The sequence below is a fragment of the Neolamprologus brichardi genome, chromosome 4, assembly GCF_056152115.1.
Source record: "Neolamprologus brichardi isolate AB-2024 chromosome 4, ASM5615211v1, whole genome shotgun sequence".
NCBI classification, from domain to species: Eukaryota; Metazoa; Chordata; class Actinopteri; order Cichliformes; family Cichlidae; genus Neolamprologus; species Neolamprologus brichardi.
The window spans coordinates 26,094,575-26,115,003 of NC_142107.1; the positions used below are offsets into that span (position 1 = coordinate 26,094,575).

The following is a 20,429-nucleotide window of genomic DNA, read 5'->3' on the forward strand; positions in this document are numbered from 1 at the left end:
TACACACTGGGTAAAGGTGTGGAATGCACTGGATCATGGCAATGGTGAAATAGATCTGCAACCCCCAAATAATCAGTCAGCTAAAACAAAATTAGTCTGCAAGTAGAAACGAAGCGGCAGAGCATGAAGGTGATTAGGTCTGCTTTGGAAACAACGTGTATCTGTCTGTGCCTCTCCAGGGTGATCGAACACAAGGACTCTAACAGGATGTCGGTTCAGAGTATCGCCATCGTGTTCGGACCCACACTGCTTCGCCCCGAGACTGAGTCGGCAAACATGACGATTCACATGGTGTTCCAGAGCCAGATTGTGGAGCTCCTGCTCAACGAGTTCCCGACTGTTTTCTCAGAGAGCTAAAAGGAAACTCCTGGAATTTACTCTGCGTCCTGCGAGAACCCTCAGAGGACACACGAGTCTTCCAACACGCTCGAGGACATTGGACCTACACACCCCCTCCTCTCTGACCCAGGAGTGAAACTGAGAGGACCACCTGATACCGAGGGTTGGTTCTGAAACCTCGTCACTCCTCTTTAAAAGGAGCAGACCCAACCTGGCGTTTTATTGGCGCCTTAAAACCATCAAACATGTGACAACGACATCTTTTGCCAGACTTGTAGCTCTCTGGACCTGGAGCTGATCCTGGGTATGGTTTGAAACCAGTATGTTTGCTTCTCCTTCAAGACAAAACACCAAAGTGGTGAATGTCCTGCTAAACCTCTGAATGCCTCACAGTAAACCAGACGGGTTCAGGACCCTTTGAGAAACTCGTGGAACTCTGAACTCATCTTCTATTGCCTTTTTGTTTTGTTGTTTAACTCTGTGGATGTTAAACTTTGAACCGGGACCTGCTGGCTGTGTTGTCTGGACCCAAAACCCCTTTTTATAAATTTCATATATATAAAATGTAAATGTTGAGTATATCATGTCGGCATCTCAGCATCACGCCTTAAATGAGCTGAAAAACAGCAGAACAAACAGTATCCGTCTCAGGATCCTGGGCTTCTTCACTGTACAGACACGATCCTTCCAAGTATTTTTAAATTTTCAGACCCTCCTCTGCAGATGACTGGAAATTTACCTTCAAGGTATGACTTGGTATGACTTTCTGTGAACCAGAAAGTCATAACAACCCAAAGAGGGTGTACAGAGTCTCCCTGGCAGACTGTGGAGACGAGCTGCACGTGTGATTCTGATCCTGAGAATCTCCATCCACCTGTTCAGGTATATCTACCAGAGCAGCCATCAGTCTGCGCTGCATTCACTGATGCTGGGAAACACAGATTCACACGGCAAAATAATTTTCTACATCAGTGTTGATACCATGAGTATGTTTAAGTTAAATAAAACATGCAACGTATTAAACACTGGATCAAACTCTAGACTTTATGATGTGATGATCATAAATATGGAGCTTCATGAGCAGATGGAACATTATAGAAATTATATATATCGACTCCGAACGAGAGACAGAAGCTGTATCGACTGTTAAACTGTAGATCTGAAAGGAGGCTCCACTGAACACAGAACAAAGGATTTAAAACTACATGACGACCAGGGATGGATTTTACAGGACAGGTCTTACTGTTGTAAATAGTTATGTATGTTTTTATAGTAGTGAGTTTCTATGCACTACAGATGCAGAACTAAGTTACTTTGTTAGGGACGATTTTCCTTTCTGTACAAGAGGGCATTTTCCTGACTTCAGTCTGAAATAAACTGTCGTGTATGACGGCGTCCTGCTGGGTCTGCTTCTCTTCAACACACCCAGAAATCAAACACATCAAACTTTTATTTAACACAAATTCACCAAAGGACTAAAACCACAACCCCAGACAGAAATATAACCTGCACCCGTAAAGATGGCCGCTAAAGCCTCGACAAGCCAAAGTGTGAATCATCTAAGGTCAACAAAGAGCTGAAGCTTTGGTGGGAGGGCTCACAGATGTGCTGCTCCACGCTTGCTGGCGTTCCTGGCATCATAACAAAAATGACCAATCACAGTGCAAGCTAGCAAAGCTTCCATCAGCAAGTTGCATTAGCCCAGCTAGCTGCCTGTTAGTAACTTTGTTCACATTGTGTTGTCCGTATTCAGTTGCCGCTGTCCCAGTTTATTTGCATAATGTGATTTCATTGGCTAACGGCCGCTGAATAAACACGAATAAAAGACAACAGCAGTTAGAAACCTCAGGTTTTCAGATCCTTTGTTGTGAAACTGTGTGTCATACATGCTGTATCGCCTCTTTGTGTTATTTGGGAGATGTGATCATGGTAAACTGTTACCATGGTACCAGCTGCTCGCCGGACGATGCTCATCTTCTGCGGTTTCACCTGAGACGGTGATGTGGATTGTCGAGCTGCATTGGACCTGAGGGTGTAAAATAAAACTCGTCAGCTTTCACATCATGATCAGCAGCTGCTTCATTCTTGTGCTTCAGAAATATGTGAACAGGTTCTTCTTTTTCCTCTGAGCGCTTACAGAAACGACACAAAACACCTGAGCTGTGAATCCTGATCAGTCTGCAACAGATTTTACTTTTCAGGAAAATATTCACTAAAAAAATTCTTGAGTACAAATGTTTGTTCATGTTAGTGCATCAACAACAAAGGTGGATATCAAATCTTTGACCTGTTTTACTTCATAAGAACAATTTAAGGAAGGAGTCATCTCATTCAGATCTCAGTCTTCGTTAAGAAGGCATCAGCTTAAAGTGCTGACCCGATAACATCCCACCCAGGATATAAAAGACTTCCTGCTTCCTGCAGTGGAAAACTCTCTGAAAACAAACAACTTTCAGATTTAGATTATCAGATTAAATCAGGCCAGGAGGAGCTGAGCTGGTCCTGTGCTGTGCGTTTACCTGTGTTGTTGCTCATGCATTCCTCGTGCCTCCCCGCCTTCTCCAGCACAGACTTGGCCACCTGCAGAGCGTCAGAGCTTTACTGCCCATCTCTGCTCAGGACAGCGTTAGGACGACTCTAGCTAGTAAAAAGGTTCTTTGTGCCAAAATCAGTCAGTGTGCTGAATGAGATGCTGGGATGTGTATTGTTGCGCTGAAGTTTTGTATATGTACATATGTACATGCATGTGTAAATATGGGTTGATACGAAGTGACTCGATTGATCTGTTGATGAACTGGAAACAAATTTCCATTGATATGGAAAATAAAGTTATTCTATGCTATCGTTCTGATCCAGGTGCAGTGGATTTATCTGGGCTGCAGGGGGCGCCAAACTTCACACACAATAAAAGATTCTTAATGAAATATTTCAGGTGTGATGTTAACTGTGATTAATGGAATACTTCATCAGCTCCTTCCTCATAACATACTGCCTGAAACAAAAGCTGCACCACCACAAAAACCAGAGACGAGAGAAGCTGCAGAATAAGCAAACACCAGCATTTCTCTTCCTGTTCACTGCACTGAGCTCGACCTGCAACCCGAACACCTTCATCTTGTCTAATGTGATCGCCTTTAACATTCTTAGTTCGTAACTTCTTACAATGAATTGTGCCACAAGGCTCAGTTTACTGCATGTTTCATTTCTTTATGATTGTGTCCTACATATACACTATGTATGACATATAAAATACATAAACCTATGAGATGTTGTATAGAAATATTATCTTATCAGCTAATATTACCGAAGTAGAAAGTGTAGAAACAGTGGAGGCTTCGTTATGGCTTCCTGTTTGGTTTACGTTGGAGTTTGTGCATAAGTCACTGTGTAGGGATCACGGTGATCCTGATCCTGTCCGGATTCATCCGGATCACAATCATCATGTCTTTGTCTTTTTTTTAAAAAAATATTTCTCCTGTTTAATATTTATATTTTATTCCAGCACAGATGGTGTGGCGCGCTATTCTGCTCTGTTTTGTACAGGCGGATCCCAGCCCTGCAGTTCCGCCAGCGGCCACAGGCGGCAGCAGCGAGCTGACATCGCTCAGAGAAGAGGAGAAGAAGACGCGAGCGGCGCGTCGTCATGGAAACGGTTTGTTTTCGATCAGAGACGAGAGAGTTCACGGAGGGAGCGCCTGAGCAGGTGAACACAGAGAGGATTCAGGCTGTTACAGGTGAGCACTGACGTCAGACTCGAGCTGCGTGTTTTCAACTTGCGCTGGATCAAAGCTGCTTTAGTTAGCAGCTGTGAGGTCACGTGACCAATAACCGTGTACGCCGTTAGATCGGTGTAGCTGATGTGATGTCACGTTGTGATGTCACCGCTGTTTGCACCGTGCAGCAGAGGGAGGAGGGGCTTTATGTGACCTATCGGCTTTCCTATTAGAATTCCATCAGAAGTGATCTTAGGCTCACTTTTATTTTTCTGCCTTTCTGATGAACTCAGTACTTAAACAGGAAGTTCAGTCCGTGACTTACAGGAAGTCAAGAAGCTGTGTGACATCATCAGGAGATGGCGATGTCACAGTGTGACATCATCGACTTCTCTGCATTGGAGAGAGAGCTGCAGGTGGCAGTCGAGTCTGAGCGGCGACATCAGCGTGAGAACGACGCCAAGCTGAGAGCCGTCTGCCAGAGAGCGTCCTACGACCAGTTCAGGTGGGCGGCTCCTGGAGAGGCCTGGACCTCGTTCAAAGCATTTCCAGGGTCTTTGGATGAGTTCCAGGAGATTTTGAGCTTTGGTTGGCGAGGCCTGCTGAGTCCAGCAGGGCCCTGGTCAGTGATGCTTTAAAGGTTTTTCTCACAGCTGGGTGTGGTTTATGTGTCCCTCAGAGACCTGGTCCTGGCCTGCCACATGAAGCCTCTGGAGAAGAAAGATAAAGACGGCGCCCCGCGGAAACAGCCCTGGAACCCCGTCGCCCCGAGCAACAAGTGATGTCCGCTCACCTGGACCAGCGTGGACCGACACGCTGTAGTCCACAGAGTCTTTTATAGTCCTGCTGTGATGAACATGTGACACATGATGAAAGCTGTAAACAGGAAAAGAGATCAGATGTAACAATTCATCATTTCTAATAAACCTGAAGAACGTGAACCATTCTCCAGCATCACTGACTCCTACACCTGTCCACTCACCTGTGAGCTGTGGACATCTTTCACTGTACTGACCCAACGGCCCGGTGGCGCCAGTGTCTGGCAGCCTCGCCTCTGTCAGTGCGCCCCAGGGTGGCTGTGGCTACAGTGTAGCTGCCATCACCAGTGTGTGAATGTGTGGATGACTGGTTGTGTAAAGTGCTTTACAAATACAGGCTATTTACCATTTACTGACCCAACACTGAGGTCAGAGGTCATCAGGTAGTCGTGCAGTTAGTCCCACCCTGAGAGCGTAACAGCAGCAGATCAGGTGTGGACAGGTGTGCAGTTCTGTGTTTCTTCTGTCCTCACTCCTCTGATTGCAGATTCTCACACTGAGCAGCAGGGGGCGCTCCAGGCCCGCCGCTCAGCTTTGGCATCTCTGGATGAAGGCTGAGCACTAACAAGCGTGACAGAGCGAAACCGCTCACATGTGACCAACTGTGAAAGACACTGAGATGAGTTTTTATTACAGGAAGTGAAAAATGAAAAGTAAGTCAGTATAAATACAACAGACTGATATCAGCTCATGTTCTGTCTGTGAAGGCGCTCAGTCATCCAGGTCGCGCTGATCTATGGCAGCGGTCCCCAACCCCCGGCCCTCGGACCGGTACCGGTCCGTGAGTCGTTTGGTACCGGGCCGCGAGAGTTGAGGCTCAGGTGTGAAATGTATAGTTTTCAGGGTTTTTATCGGTTTTCAGCGTTATTTTGTTATCGTTTTTATCGTTAACTCAGTTTTCCTGGGTCTTTTCACGTGTGTTATGAATAAATCTTCTTTTTTTTGGTACCAGTACTAGTTTTATTTTGTTGTATTTATCTGCGACACCTTAAAGGCCGGTCCATGAAAATATTGTCGGGCATAAACCGGTCCGTGGCGCTAAAAAGGTTGGAGACCGCTGCTCTAAGGAGCTTGGAAGAAACGCGACTGGACATCTTTAAGCTTGTGCTGACATTTCTTCACAATCAGGACACTTTGATAATCCCAAAGGAAATTATGTATCCGACAAGCTTCTTCAGTTCCAAAAGCAAATGATCAACAGTGGGTCATGACTCGTCATGTGACTCGCTGACCTCAGTAGAGGTCAGTAGATGTGAGTGGGTGTTAAGGTGTCTGTGAAGGGTCTCAAACTGGATTATAGATGGCAGACAGTTGGTGTCCAAAGATGGTCGCTCACAGACATAGATGCTTCCTTCACTCCTCTTTCAGACCATCTGTCCTCTGTCCAACAGGTGAACATTGGCATCCTCAAAGAGTGACCTTTGACCTTTAGATACAGATGTACAGCTGAGTCTCGTCCTGTGGAGGTGGCTCTTCTGTGTTGTGGCTGTTTGGTGTCTCCAGTGTAGTCTGAGCACTCCTCGCTGCTCTGCACAGCTACGGTGTTGAGTTTGTCTTTGTGATGAACCAGTTTGTGTCTTTGTGTGTTGCTGGGTCTGAAGTACACTGGCATGTCGTGCTTGGAGAAGACTCCCCTGAGTGTCTCTGATAAACCTCAATCAGCGATCACGATGATGTTTCTCCATAGTTGGTGTCTAATGCACTCTGATAACCCTGCTACAGTCTGTTACTGTGTTACTTTGTTTCATAGCTTTTGAAACATCTTGCCCAGCTTGGTTTTTCCTAGATTGTAACTTGTGTCCTCACGCTGATGTGAAACAGGAAGTGGTTTATACTGAGCAGGTCTGCACACAGAGGTGCAGATGGGCGCAGGAGTGCTGCCTCTCACTCATATGTGGAGACTGAAGTGGGGCCGGGTGACGGCTGCTGTTGGTGGCCCGGTACAGCAGAGGAGTGAGCCCTCGTGCTGTCACACAGGATCTCTGTGTGCTCAGCGCTGCAGCACACATGAAAGTTGGAGCTGCACGGTGAAGTTTCACAGAATCACATGGGAGGAGGCTTCATCGCAGCTCCGGCTCATCAGACGCTGCTGGTGACTCTCTACACTTTTCTTCAGGTGCGGTTCTTCCTCTATGGTTGTGAGATATAAATCTGCTGCTTTCTGTGTGTTATTCAGATCAATATCCTAATATATTGATCAGCGTGCCTTCATCAGACTGATTTATGTTTTAGAGTGACTGTCTCTCACACCTACAGTCACAGCACGTCACAGGAAAGACGTTTTTCCACTGCACGCTTCTATTTGGCTTAGATGGTCGAGCAGAGCAGCTACTGAGCGGACCGTTGGTGGTCCCAGTCTGCATGCTAAATATCCTCGGGCTAGATCATAGGTGTCAAACTCTGGCCCGTGGGCCAAATTTGGCCCGCAGCCTAATTATATTTGGCCCGTGAAGCCATACCAAATTACTATCAGAGCTGGCCTACTGGTATCATACAGCTAATATATATATTGTTTAGTATTAAGCTTTGCTTGTTCCATATTCAGTTTTTCAGCAAAACTTGTTTGAGTCCATAAGAAAAGATTCCTTCTTAAATCTGGAGGAAGATTTCTTTTTCAATAAATATTAACGTTAGCCCGCGACCTTGTTCCAGTTTTGAATTTTGGCCCACTGTGTATTTGAGTTTGACACCCCTGGGCTAGATAGTAACCCCGAGTTGGCCCACGGTGACTGTAAATGTTGAGGTTAGAAGTGCTTATATGAATGGGTGAAGGAGGCATGTTGTATACAACGCTTTCAGTACTCCAGGAGAGCAGAAAAGCGCTATATAAGAATCACTCCATTTACTCTTGCTTACAGCATGTTTCTATTGCACTCTACTCTGATTAACAGCATGTTTCTATTGCACTCTACTCTGATTAACAGCACGTTTCTATTGCACTCTACTCTGATTAACAGCACGTTTCTATTGCACTCTACTCTGATTAACAGCATGTTTCTATTGCACTCTACTCTGATTAACAGCATGTTTCTATTGCACTCTACTCTGATTAACAGCATGTTTCTATTGCACTCTACTCTGATTAACAGCACTTTTCTATTGCACTCTACTCTGATTAACAGCACTTTTCTATTGCACTCTACTCTGATTAACAGCACGTTTCTATTGCACTCTACTCTGATTAACAGCACTTTTCTATTGCACTCTACTCTGATTAACAGCACTTTTCTATTGCACTCTACTCTGATTAACAGCACTTTTCTATTGCACTCTACTCTGATTAACAGCATGTTTCTATTGCACTCTACTCTGATTAACAGCACTTTTCTATTGCACTCTACTCTGATTAACAGCACTTTTCTATTGCACTCTACTCTGATTAACAGCACTTTTCTATTGCACTCTACTCTAAATTTTCTGACTATCTCTCACTGAAATGGCCCAGTTTAGTCACTTTGCTTGATCCTGGCTCTGGTTGGTTCTTATTGCTCTCTGGTTTCTTCTGCATGTTTGTGCTGCTCTTAAGGATTAGTTTGTAGAAGCTGAGCTTGGAATCATGAAGGATCAGAACTTAAACGAGGATGTGATGAAGATCCTGGAAGAAGCTCCTAATGCCAGAAAAGCTCTGAGGGAAAACTACGACAATCTGCTCAATGTGGCCGACTACTGCTACAACAACTACATACAGGTACTAATCAGGAGCTAGTCTTGTTCTAAGCTAGGCTAACAGCTTCCCTTTGCCTCCAGCCTTGTGCCAAGCTAACCATGATGTGTCTCTGTCAGGGTGGTGAGGGCAGTGTGAAGGCGTTGGAAGAAACAAAAAAGTTCACCGCCCAATCGCTGGCCAGCGTCGCTTACCAGATAAGCACTCTGGCCAGTAGCGTCCTGAGTCTGCTTGATGCCCAGACCAATCAGCTTCGCCACATGGAGTCGTCTATCAACCTGATTGGTCAGGTAGGCCCCACCCAGTCCACGGTGCTGATTGATGGTTAAAATAAGACGGGGGTCTTGAACTGCAGGCCTCGAGGGCCGGTGTCCTGCAGGTTTAGATGTGTCCTTGATCCATCACAGCTGATTTAAATGGCTAAATGACCTCACATGTATAAAGCTCTCCAGAGGCTGGTAATGAACCAATCATGTGATTCAGGTGTGTTGACCCAGGGTGGGATCTAAACCCTGCAGGACACCGGCCCTCGAGGCCTGGAGTTCAAGACCCCTGAAATGAGAGATCCTGTTTTCAGGATAAGAGTGTAAGCATGATGTAAAGGTCCTGATTAGAGTCTGAAGCTCCTGACCTTTGACCCTCGCAGTGTTGTGGTTTTCACCTTAGGCAGAAAACACAAAGTCTACACCGCAGGGGGCGCCGCAGAGAGGAGGGGCTGTTTTTTTTTTCAAACAGAGGTTTGGTTTTCTATTTTGGAACAAAGGCTACGTTCACTCAGAGATGGAGAAAGATAAGGAAGAAGGACAGGACAGGAAGCAGAGAGCTAAGGCTACGTTCACTCTGCAGGTCTTGATGCTCAATTCTGATTTTTTGATCAAATCCGATTTTTTTGTCTGCTCGTTCACACTACAAATAAAATGCGACAGCAAACACGCTCTAGTGTGAACGCTCAAAGCGGCGCATGCGCAAAAGAAGACGTCACACACAACGCGCTCTGTTTAGACCCAGAGCAACAGTATTGTTTGACTGATGGCCTTAATATAAAGACTTCGGACTTCACGTTTCCCAATTTTTGCTTTAAGTTATTTTGTTATTTACATAATAATGTAAATAACCTACTAATGATCCTTATTGCTGTTTTAGAGGAGCGCTGCTTCAAAGGATAGTTGCAGATTTCTGTCAGAATCTGCAGATTATACAGTACAAATAAAATGTTCACGTTTCTCCAACGTTGTCTTCCCAACAGTTTCACTAACATCTACACTGGATGGTCAGGAAGCGTTCGCGATGTCTTCTCCGGCACTGATAATCGGCGTCTGTCTTGTGTCAGTGACGTAAAAGACGGATTTAATGCGACATGACCATCAAACAGCAGCTTTCTGAAACATCAGATTTGTATCGGATTCAGCACCACATACGAAAGTGACCCAGATCGGATTTGAAAATATCGGATTTGAGCCATTCACACTGTCACACCATGATGGATATGAGCCGCAGAGGGTCAGAAAAGTCGGATTTGATGCGCTTTAGCCTGCAGTGTGATCGCAGCCAAAGTGGTCAGGCAAATGACAATATTGAAACTATCATATCACAAACTATCGTTTATGAAAACCTGGAAGAGTTTTAAAAGAAAAAGCTAAACCTGATCATTTACCCTCTGAACAACTGAGCTCGGGGTCACAGTCGGTATAAGTGATGGACGGCTCCTCTGTGTCTGTAAAAACAAGCCGATGCTGAAGCAGCTGGATAGTGTAGTGATGAGACCACACACCTTTGGAGAAGAAGTTGCAAGTTCGATTCCCTTCTAGTATCCAGTAAGGGCCCTGCCCAGGCTCCCCATGCCAAACACCAATCCCTGAAATTGCGTGGCGACGTATGCAGCCTTTCCGCAGCTCGGACACGACACATTTCACTGCATGTTGTACTCTATGTGAGTACACCTGCATTTTCTCTAATGTCCAGCAGGGGAACACTACTCTGAAGTCTGCTTTTATAGAAGTATATGGGAGCCTCACCTGATTCTGAGCTCAGTGTTTGACGACAGTTTCACGTTTCAGGTCCTTCAGAATAAACGTGAAGTCCATGTTGTAAATGCCGGTTTTTCGAAGAGTCAGATCCCACGGTAGCAGAGCACCGGAGACCTATCCAGGCTCCATCCTGCCTCTCACCCTGCGATGGGTAGAGGCTAACAGTATCCGGTCGTTAAGTGATGACGTGACGAATCCTACTTGCGGGCCTAAAGTAGTCTGCGTTCAATATGATTTTGTATTGTTAACATGTTTAATATTTTGTATTTTCTTCTATTTAATCTCAAAAAGCTCCTAAAACAGTCAGTGATCACTGTTGACCTCCCTCGGCTTTTATTACCGCTAATCATTTATTTAAGCTCAGTTTTTAAAACCTTAGCATGTAGCTACAGCCCAGCCCATGCAGCAGTATATGAATGACTAACCTCGTATTGTGGATGGATTATCTCAGTTGTTCTCCTGGCTGAAGTTTGGTCCTTTTACAGCATCCTGCCATGTGATTACATTTGTTCCTGACCACCGAGAACACTCACGGTAACTTTTATCGAGTGGGAAAACAGTTAGCTTGTTTATGCTATGCTAACATAGCTGTGTCGCTAGCGGTCACGTAGCACATCATTATATAGCAGCTAGCCAAACTTCAGTAACCCTACAAAAGTCACTGCTGTTTAGTTTTCTGTCTTCATTTATGTTGGAAGTGATAACAGAGCTGTACGTTTGAATTTGTTTCCAAAACCCCGCAGTCAGGACATGCTATATTGTATTTAGATAGAAGCTAGCGAGCTAACTTCCTGCTAACTTCTCCGTTAAATGAAAATATAAATTCTGTTTTCATGGATGCCTGGATGTTAAACTCAATTGTTACAGCTGGTAGAGCAGAACGCTGATCATTTTATTACAGATGAAAGACTTTAGACAGTTTTTCAACTCTCAGTAATGCCATAGTGATCGTTTGATATATGGACCTGCAGCGGAGTTTAGGCCCAGACACGGCTAGTGACGTCAGACTGAACGACCAGATAGCATTAATTATACCACAGTAGGCTGAATTATTCACATTTAGAAACGATGGGTGGATGTAGAGAGATGGGCGGGTGTCACCCGTGAAATGTTAGAAGCTTTGAATTTGAAAAAGAAGTAGGAAATGTGCATATAAACAGTGTAACAGAGTGGGAGGTTCTAACAGACTGAAGGTGATTGGTCGCTGTCCTCCAGCAGCACCACACCTGTTTTAAGCTAGCATCAACACAAAGCTGTGTTTCACATTACAGACTCAGTGCATCAGAGACGTATGAGCAGTATGACGTATGATTACAACCTCTTCAAAGGTCAGAGGTCACCTGTTTCTCCCTGTGTTTGTCTATGATGCCGTCACGTTCACTGAAGCTCGTGGTTTCTGCAGCGCATTAAATTTAAATGGAGCCACCATGTTGGACTTGTGCACAGACGCGGGTCCATTAACCTCTGACCTTTGCCCTCAGACCGTGGACATGCACAAGGAGAAGGTTTTCAGGAGGGAGATTGGCGTGTTCACGGCGGTGAGACGAGTCCCACGCAGCCACAAGATCCTCCCTCCCACCAGCATACAGCCACGCCCACCATACAGCCGCAAGCCAATCAACTACCAGCAGCTGGACAGTCTGGGCCACGGCATGAAGGTAACACACACAAACACAACCTGTGACATCAGCAGATGACCTCCAGGCTTTGCTCTGTGTTATCCACATGCTAAAATCCAGCAGAGCTGCTCTTTGGTCAGGTGATGTGAGCTTGTGCACAGTGACAGGTGTGGCAGGTGTGGGAGGCGGAGCTCTCGGTACAGTGTTTCAGTATTTCAGGCCTTTGTGGCCTTTGAAGCTCTGCAGACATGAGAGGGCGGCTCTGCAGCAGCTGGTGTGAAATCAGACACGGGAAAGCAGAAGTGACGCTCTGCTCTGCGTGCTGCTTTCGCGATGCTAGCAGGAAGTGTCTGAACCACAGAAGCAGAAATGACTGTGCAGTGAGACTTCCTCCTTCAGATGTTGGGTCACCTCTGTAGGCTGCAGCGTTCTCGTGCAGGTTTAGTTTCATCGGTAACATCCTCGGTTTCTGTTTGGGAAAAGATGAGACTCGTAGCACAAATCCATGACAGCCGAGATGTCTGTGAAGGTTCTCAGTCATCCAGGTCATCGTAGTCTAAGGAGCTTGCAAAGAAAAGCGTCTGGACTTCTTTAAGTTGCTTGAAGACGTTTCACCTTCATCCGAGAAGCTTCTTCAGTTCTAAGGTCAAATGGTGGAGAGTCCCAGATTTAAACCTAGTGGGAGTTTCCCCCCACAGAGGGACAAAAGGACCCCCTGATGATCCTCTAATCGCCTGAGCCAAGGTGGGAAACTGGGTGTGGGTCCCAATCAGCCAGAGTTTCGAGTGAGCTCATTGTGAAACCTGGCCCCACCTTATCATGTGATTTTCTGAGGTCAGATGGCCCAGGATGTGAGTGGGCGTTAAGGCGTCTGGGGAGGGAACTCAAAACTGGATTATAGATGGCAGAGAGTTGGTCTCTACATCGAGAGACCAAACAGCCACTTCACAAGCGCATGGCACAACACAGAAGAGCCACCTCCACAGGACAAGACTCAGCTGTCCATCTGCATCTAAAGGTCAAAGGTCACTCTTTGAGGATGCCAACGTTCACATTTTGGACAGAGAGGACAGATGGTTTGAAAGAGGAGTGAAAGAAGCATCTATGTCCACTGTGAGCGACCATCTTTGAACAGAGGCGGGGCTTACGACACCAACTGTCACATTTGTGGAGATTTTTGATGTTGCTGTGCTGCACACACACAAACATCACATGAAGGATGACCGTATTAACACAAAGCACCGCAACAGCATGTGCACGAGCTCTGCTGCCCGCCTCAGCTTTTTGTCAAACACATTTTTATCTTGAGAGTAAAAAAAGACAGAAAGAGGGTGAGAGTTTCTCACATCAGCTGCAGCGAGCGCCGCCCACTTCCTGTCTCTGTCGCCTTCTCTGTGCGACACACGAAGCTCTGCTCAGGTCACAAAACAGCAGCAACAGCAGAAGAAGAAGAAGAAGAAGAAGTGCTTCTAAAGTAACTTTAACACATTAACCACACACACTCACACACACACGTTTGCTGTGCTGTCTTTGTGAGGACCCACATGCACACAGCACCTTCTCAGGCCCCTGACCATGAATCCACAAATGTTTCATTCACCCAGACAAAACAACCCCCCCCCCCCCATTCCAAACTGTCCTCACAGTGCGGTGATGCCCCTCCACCCGGTCCCTCACATGTGCACGCACACACACACACACACACACACACACACACACACACACACACACACACACACACACACACACACTCTGGGAGCCCGGCGTCTTTGTTGAGCGTGGGAAAATGTTCAGAGAGACTAATTAGTGCCGCAGCGGCCTGAGAGGCTCCATTGATGCTCACATTGGTCTCTGTGTGTCCCCCCTCCCTGCAGGTCTCTGGGAAACAGTCGGACAAAACCGGAACGATCCGCAAACACGGCGCCTCCATCAGGTTTACTTTAGTTCTACTGTGTTTCTATTCAGAGCTCCTTCTGCTTTCACATCAGCATGCTCAACAGGAAGCTGAGCTTTCGTGTGTCTGTGTGTTTCAGGCCCAACAAAGCTCCAGAGGCAGTCCAGTGCCCCGTGGTGCCCCCTGCTGGCAGGTAATAAGCAGACACCTTTAATCCTCTGCAGCTTTAGGTCTGGTTTTAGGGTCAGACCTCAGTTTAGCCCTGAGCTCTGCAGCATCACCTTCAGTTAGAGCTCAGGGCTGAAACCTGCTGCTGCCCGAGGTTAAAGTCAAACCACTGATGGGACAAACACAGTATCAAACAGCAACTCCATAAACCTCATTTATCAGCTTTAATGCTGAAAAGTTTGTTTTTCAGCTCCAGCTTTGGGAAACCTGTAGCTCCACCCACCATCCCGCCCGAGGCTGACATCATCACCACGCTGCTGGACGATGCCCCACCTCCTCCTCCTGCTCTCATTGAGATGCCAGTTCCAGACGACGCCTTGGCCTTGCCTCCCCCACCTCCTCTTCCTGGTTCATCGGGAGATATATTAGCCCCACCTCCTCCTCCTCCTCCCCCTCCTCCACCCTTTTCAGGTGCTAGTGCTCCACCACCAGCTCCACCCCTCAGCCTCGAGACAGGTGAAGACAAAACAGAAAAATGTTTTGTGATGATGCCATAGCAACTACAAATCAGTTAGAAATGCACAATTAGTTAATCCTGGTTAATTTCAGATAAGCAGGTTAATTCATAGCTATGTCTGGATTAGTTAAGCCTGGACTACTTTACCCTGGATCAGTGTGGTTGGTTTAGCTAAACCAGGGGTCGCAACCTTTCTGATGACGAGTGCCATTTAAAACTTCCTCAGAAGTCAGTGTGTCATATGATGCATTAGCAATAAATGTAATAACGCTCTATGAACAGTTACTCACTATGTAGATCAACTTTATAGATTATATTTGTTCACAGATGTTTGCAGCTGTCAGCGAATAGTTATCAGCTATTATGAAACAAAAAAGACTTTTTATCCATAACAACAAATGAACTGAACAACAGCAAATGCTACTTATGGTCTCCTCACAACAATGATAAAATAAACTGGGCCAATATGTTTGTTAATACAGAGACACACATGTTAATGTGATCTCTGGTCTCCCACTCAGAGACACAGGTCTCCCAGTGTCCAGCATTCAGACCTGAGGACTCATGTGAGAGAAAACCTGCTCACACAGACATGTGGAGCCAAACACTGTCAATAAGGCCTCTGCAATGTTCTGAAGACAGTTAAACCTGTCAGGTAGTGATGTCCAGCAGGTGAACATGCAGCTCCATGAACACGCACAGCTGTGGATTCCAGCTGCTTCGATGTTGCATTAACTGGCATTAACTCAGCCAGTTAATGCGACACAATCCAGCTGCTTATTAAAGCTTCTGGTTTGATCAGAAAATAAAACATTGGTCCACCTGAAAGTCCCAAAAACGCCTTGTGTCTACGGATGTATCCGTGTATCTCTGTGGTGCTGATGCTGAGCGGACAGCTGCTGAAGCTTTTGAAGAGTCAGAATGTGGAGAGCTAACAACGTCCCTCTCACCAGTAGGCTGAGTTAGTTTTAGCCAATTACAAGCTGAATCTGGTAGTTGGGTTGTTAGCTAAGATACCGTCATTAAGAAGCAGCACAACTAATGTGTGCATGCGAGCTGATGTGCGATGTGCACCGCTGGCACAGCCATTTATTTTTTGATGCACCCTCTCAGATTAACTCACTGCGTGTCGTGCCCAGGGCTGGACTGGGACAAAAACACGGCATTTTGACCAGAGACCGGCCCCCCAGGTATTAAAGCCATAAAGCCTTTGAATGAAAACGCTGTGGTGACAGTGATGTACAGTGTTCTTGGTATATGTATGATTTCTATACATTTTACATCAGATGAAAACTTTGGTTGTAAGATTCAGATAATTATTTAATAACAGACATTTTAAATGAGAATAAGAAAGTGTTTCTTTGTGCCCCCCTCTCCCCGTTAATGCCCCACCTGCCTGTAAACAGTCAGCACAACGAAAATAAACTCCACCTAAACTTGTTTATATCTGACCAGACAGACTGCAGCTCATAACTTCTTACCTGATGTTCAGTTCACCTGACAGTCGGACCGGCGGCCGCCTCGGGTCTCCCCTCTTGCCTCCCCTCTTGCTTCCCATCTTGCCTCCCCTCCTGCCTCCCCTTTCTCTCATCCACCTGCTGCCTCCACCACTTGCTAATGTTACTGAATCTGTGGAAGCTCCGCCACCACCAAACAACTGAGTCATTTTTACACACAGGCCAGCCTCTGGCCAACCCGCCACCTTTCAGTGTTTATACCGTTACAAAGAAAATGCCCGGTGGGCCGATGGCCAGTCCAGCTATGGTCGTGCCATCAGTTAACCCTTCGTGTGCCAACTGTGGCGCGTGCCCAGGGTTGCCGACCCCTGAGTTAAACCATTCTTATTCACATCGCACTGTAACCCTGATCAAACTGTGTGACATCATGATGACATCACGTTTCCTCCCTGTCCTCAGTGGTGGAAGAGAACAGCTTTCCCTGTGCCTCTCTGCCTCCTCCTCTTCCTCTTTCTGAAGACGACGGCTTCCCTCCGTTGCCCGGTGACACCGCAGACCTGCTGGCCCCACCCCCTCCACCTCCACCTGACCAGGAGATAGACGGTAGCATTTTTAATATTGAACTGTGTGTGCGTTTCCTGTATAAAGAGACTGAAACGTTTAAAAATTGTGCAGTTTGGAGCCTTTGAAAGTCTGATATTATGCAAATACACCAACTTTTACTGTAAAGATCAATGAACCACTGCTGCATGTGCGGATTTTCTAAAATCAGCTTTCCTCGACTCACTGATGAGTCTGAAGAATAAATCAGTGAACACACTTCCTGTGTGATGCATGGACAGTCCGAATCATTCACAGATCTGGTATTTTAAAGACGCCAGAAAGCTTCCATTCCTAAAATGTGCAGTTCAAGTAGCCTTTTCTTCTTCTGTGGTGCTTTTTGTCAGCCTTCCTTTGCTTTTCTCCAGTCTTTTCTTCTTCTGTGGTTCTTTTGCAGTGACCCTCCCATCCAGGAGGAGTCACCGCCGTCGCTCACCCCCAGCCACTCGCTCTCTCTCTCTGAGGGTCCGCTCAGGCCCCGCCTCTCGCTGCCGCTATACCCGCTCTCTGTTCCTGCCTACTGTCCAATCACGTAAGCACAAAGTCGGGGAGCTACAGGTCTGAGAAGTCCTGAGGTCCTTGAAAGGGTTCTTGAATATCTTTCAGGGCCATAAATGTTCCTTAATAATGTTGCAGGAGTTCCAGGCCTTTATTTGCACACTATTCATTTCAATCCAAACTTTATCTGTCGTGGTCGTGATCAGCGACAGTGTGAAAGATGGACGTAGCTAAAGCGCCTGATAGCTGCATTGTTTTTAATGGCCATCAGGGGGCGACACCGTTCCTTTACCTCTGTCATCGACTGTTCGGGCACTGAACTGGCTAACAGATTACAGTTTACTTATCAGTAGCCAATGAGGCTGCATTTCACACTCAGACCCGCCCTTTGAGGCTTCAGAGCAGGACTTGACTAACTGATGGCTGATGTCATTGTAACGGCGTCCATCTTTGGTACTGCCTGTGGTCTCAGACGATCACGCCTTCGTTGCCCGGATACTGACCGTCTCTTTTCTGTCTGTCAGTCATGATTCCCCCACCTCCCCCCTATCCTCCCCCCTGTGCTCCGCCGCGTCTTTCCTCCTCTTCATCTCGGCTCTGCTTACCTGCTCGTCTCGAACACCTGGGTAAGACCAGAACTGCCAGCATGCAGTACTCTTAGAGGTAGTGCTTTTGTAGAATTAGAACATTAATACGCACCTGCCTCCTCACCTCATAGATCTGGAGATCCCAGCCCCACCTCCTCCGCTCTCATTGGATGATATGGCGGGGTTTGATGACATACCGCCCCTCCCACCTCCGGTGGATTACGACACCAACGCCCCTCCAGATTACATTGATAAAGGTACTGAGGTGACATCACAGTTTGCTGTGATGACATCATTCCTACAGTCTGTGGCTTGTCTAACTGCAATTCCTTTTTGTGTCCAGTGAGGGCGCTGTACAGCTATGAGGCTGTGAAGCCCGATGAGCTGTCCTTCTCTGAGGGCGACATCATCTACCTGACTCAGCGCCATGACGACGGCTGGTATCAGGGCGTCCTGAACGGCAGACAGGGGTTCTTCCCTGAGAACTACGTCGAATCGTGTGGCTAAATGAAGCCCCGCCCCCTCATGTTTAACAGCCCCACTGTAGCATCCACTGAATGATTGTTAATGTAGGGTAACTTGTTGCACACCTCGGATCAGGTAGACTCCTCTGTTCTTAGCTTCTGGTTGGTTTCCCCACACCTGAGTGATTAACCCTTCGAGCGCTCGTACAAATCCTGTGATTAATGAAATAAAGTTTTTCTTCTCAAAGCAGCAGCCGTGTCCCTCCCTGCAGTGTGTCCTCTGTCCTCCAGAGGGCGCTGCTACTGTTCGGTCTCTCTGTCTTCCTGTTTGTTTCTCAGGCGCTTCAGCGCTCAGACTTAATTTGCTGTGTTTGATTTGTCTCGTCTTTCAGATAGAATAGAATAGAATAGAATAACTCTTTATTGTCATTGTTACAAAAACAATGAAAGACAGTTTGGCATCTCTCCATGTGATTGAAGTACACAATAGTGTGAGTATTTACACAATACCACAGATAAATTTACACTTACACAAGAAATATATGTACAAGTTATAGATACACTTGCATACATACAACTTTTGCACAAGTTTTGCAAACAACAAACAAACAACAACGTTATTTGCATCCATTTACCTTTTACCTTGATTTTTTTAAATAACCATTTCAAACTATTTACAGAACAATCAGCTCTTCTTCAATAAGATGCCACAAATTATTTGTGCCACTGCAAAAACATAATTTCTGTCCACTCTAAAGGAAACATCACAGCCTGATACCTGCAGGTCTGACAGCAGCAGGCGTGTCACTCCTGTTTCTACCTGGAGACAGCAGTCGCCTCATTGTTCTGACCAGTGTTGCGGAAGTTACTTTAAATTAGTAACTTAGTTACATTACTAGTTACTTCTATCAAAAGTAACTCAGTTACTTCAAGTTACTCGTTACTTTCAAAGTAACTAGTTACTAGGGAAAGTAACTTTGGTTTTACTCAGAATTCTCTTGTTAATGTGTTGCTTCCGTAACTGGATACCCAGCACTTGCCAGTCTTCTAGCTTGCTTACATGTTAGCACTATCCTGCCACAGTGCACTGTGCCACCTACCAACTGAAAGGAAAAATTAATGTGCATATTTCCACGAGAGAAATCCCACGCCTGAACCGTCGTTGACCGCCGCCATGATTCTAGCCTACGTCACAGCGTCATGTGCGCTTTTTACATCCAACACAAAAACTGCAGTCGTGGTGCTTTGATTGTACTCAGAACTCGGAAATTCTGCCTTCTGAATAGGAAGATGTAGGTAACACCAGACTGCAGATGAGCTGCTGCATACAGGGCTGGACTGGGACAAAAAATCGTCCCGGGCATTTTGACTAGAGACCGGCCGCCATTATAGGAAAAATCATAAAGCCTTTGAATGAAAACAAACACTGTTGTGACAGTGATGTACACTGTTTTGATGGTATATATGCATCAATCTATCAATCGTTTGTTGTAAGACTCAGATAATTGTTTTTTAAAAGTGAGACATTTTAAATGAGAATAAGAAAGTATTTCTTTGTGCCCCCCTCTCCCTGTTAATGCCCTACCTGCCCCCCTGGCAACACTTTGCTAGACCCGCCCCTGCACAGTTACCAGCTGTCAGCTGCTTAGAAAAGGATCCTGGTGTTATTTGTCTCTCAGAAACAGTTCATAACTTCAACTCATCCATGTCTCCTAAAAGGTAAACCTGTTTCTCCATCACCTGTTCAGCTCTGATGATTCAGTAAGGACGTCTGGTTTCATCTTCATGTTTCCCTCTCACCACATATCCAAACCATCATGACCAGCAGCTTTACAGCTGTGGCTCCAGCAAACATCAGCTGATACTAGAAATTAATATTAAATACATTATAACAACAGCTGATCAAGCTTAAACGTGCTGCTGTTGTTTAACGCGACATCCACTGGTTTCCTCTTTCTGGCACAAAGTGGGCGATAAACAAACAAGAGAGAAAAGCCGATCAGCTGATCATTGATCAGTTTCATGAATGAAGTAGAAACAGGAGAGAGAGGGGAGAGGATGAGA

At 46.0% G+C, this 20,429-nt stretch overlaps 3 protein-coding genes across 5 annotated transcripts in view; all 3 read left to right on the top strand.

Moving 5' to 3' along the window:
• arhgap27l (Rho GTPase activating protein 27, like) overlaps nucleotides 1–1,501 on the top strand; it is a 34,682-nt gene extending 33,181 nt beyond the window's left edge. For both annotated transcript variants that reach the window (XM_087840218.1, XM_087840219.1), the window contains exon 22: nucleotides 180–1,501. In XM_087840218.1, coding sequence (XP_087696344.1) covers nucleotides 180–357 — 178 coding nt within the window. In that variant the 3' untranslated portion in view covers nucleotides 358–1,501. The remainder of the gene's footprint in view (nucleotides 1–179) is intronic.
• Nucleotides 1,502–3,976: 2,475 nt separating this feature from the next.
• On the top strand, nucleotides 3,977–5,104 carry dnaaf19 (dynein axonemal assembly factor 19). 2 transcript variants are annotated; one of them, XM_006805248.2, is made up of 3 exons: nucleotides 3,977–4,073; nucleotides 4,346–4,557; nucleotides 4,732–5,104. In XM_006805248.2, the coding sequence occupies exons 2-3, from the start codon at nucleotides 4,412–4,414 to the stop codon at nucleotides 4,832–4,834; spliced, it is 249 nt and encodes an 82-aa protein (XP_006805311.1). In that variant the 5' UTR covers nucleotides 3,977–4,073; nucleotides 4,346–4,411; the 3' UTR covers nucleotides 4,835–5,104. The 2 variants fall into 2 exon arrangements, with proteins under 2 accessions (XP_006805311.1, XP_006805312.1); XM_006805249.2 differs by having other exon boundaries at nucleotides 4,357–4,557.
• Nucleotides 5,105–6,701: 1,597 nt separating this feature from the next.
• abi3a (ABI family, member 3a) lies at nucleotides 6,702–18,659 on the top strand. Its single transcript, XM_006805243.3, has 12 exons — nucleotides 6,702–6,986; nucleotides 8,403–8,558; nucleotides 8,654–8,824; nucleotides 12,043–12,219; nucleotides 14,055–14,113; nucleotides 14,214–14,267; nucleotides 14,493–14,758; nucleotides 16,676–16,819; nucleotides 17,214–17,348; nucleotides 17,839–17,940; nucleotides 18,033–18,158; nucleotides 18,245–18,659. The coding sequence occupies exons 1-12, from the start codon at nucleotides 6,918–6,920 to the stop codon at nucleotides 18,406–18,408; spliced, it is 1,623 nt and encodes a 540-aa protein (XP_006805306.2). The 5' UTR covers nucleotides 6,702–6,917; the 3' UTR covers nucleotides 18,409–18,659.
• Nucleotides 18,660–20,429: the final 1,770 nt, after the last annotated feature.

Coding starts and splice junctions, on each gene's coding strand:
- dnaaf19 (XM_006805248.2), top strand. CDS start 4,412: ATGGCGATGTCACAGTGTGACATCATCGACTTCTCTGCATTGGAGAGA. Junction 4,558..4,731: donor GCGTCCTACGACCAGTTCAG/GTGGGCGGCTCC, acceptor TGTGTCCCTCAG/AGACCTGGTCCTGGCCTGCC.
- abi3a (XM_006805243.3), top strand. CDS start 6,918: ATGGGAGGAGGCTTCATCGCAGCTCCGGCTCATCAGACGCTGCTGGTG. Junction 14,759..16,675: donor ACCCCTCAGCCTCGAGACAG/GTGAAGACAAAA, acceptor CCCTGTCCTCAG/TGGTGGAAGAGAACAGCTTT. Junction 18,159..18,244: donor TCCAGATTACATTGATAAAG/GTACTGAGGTGA, acceptor TTTTGTGTCCAG/TGAGGGCGCTGTACAGCTAT.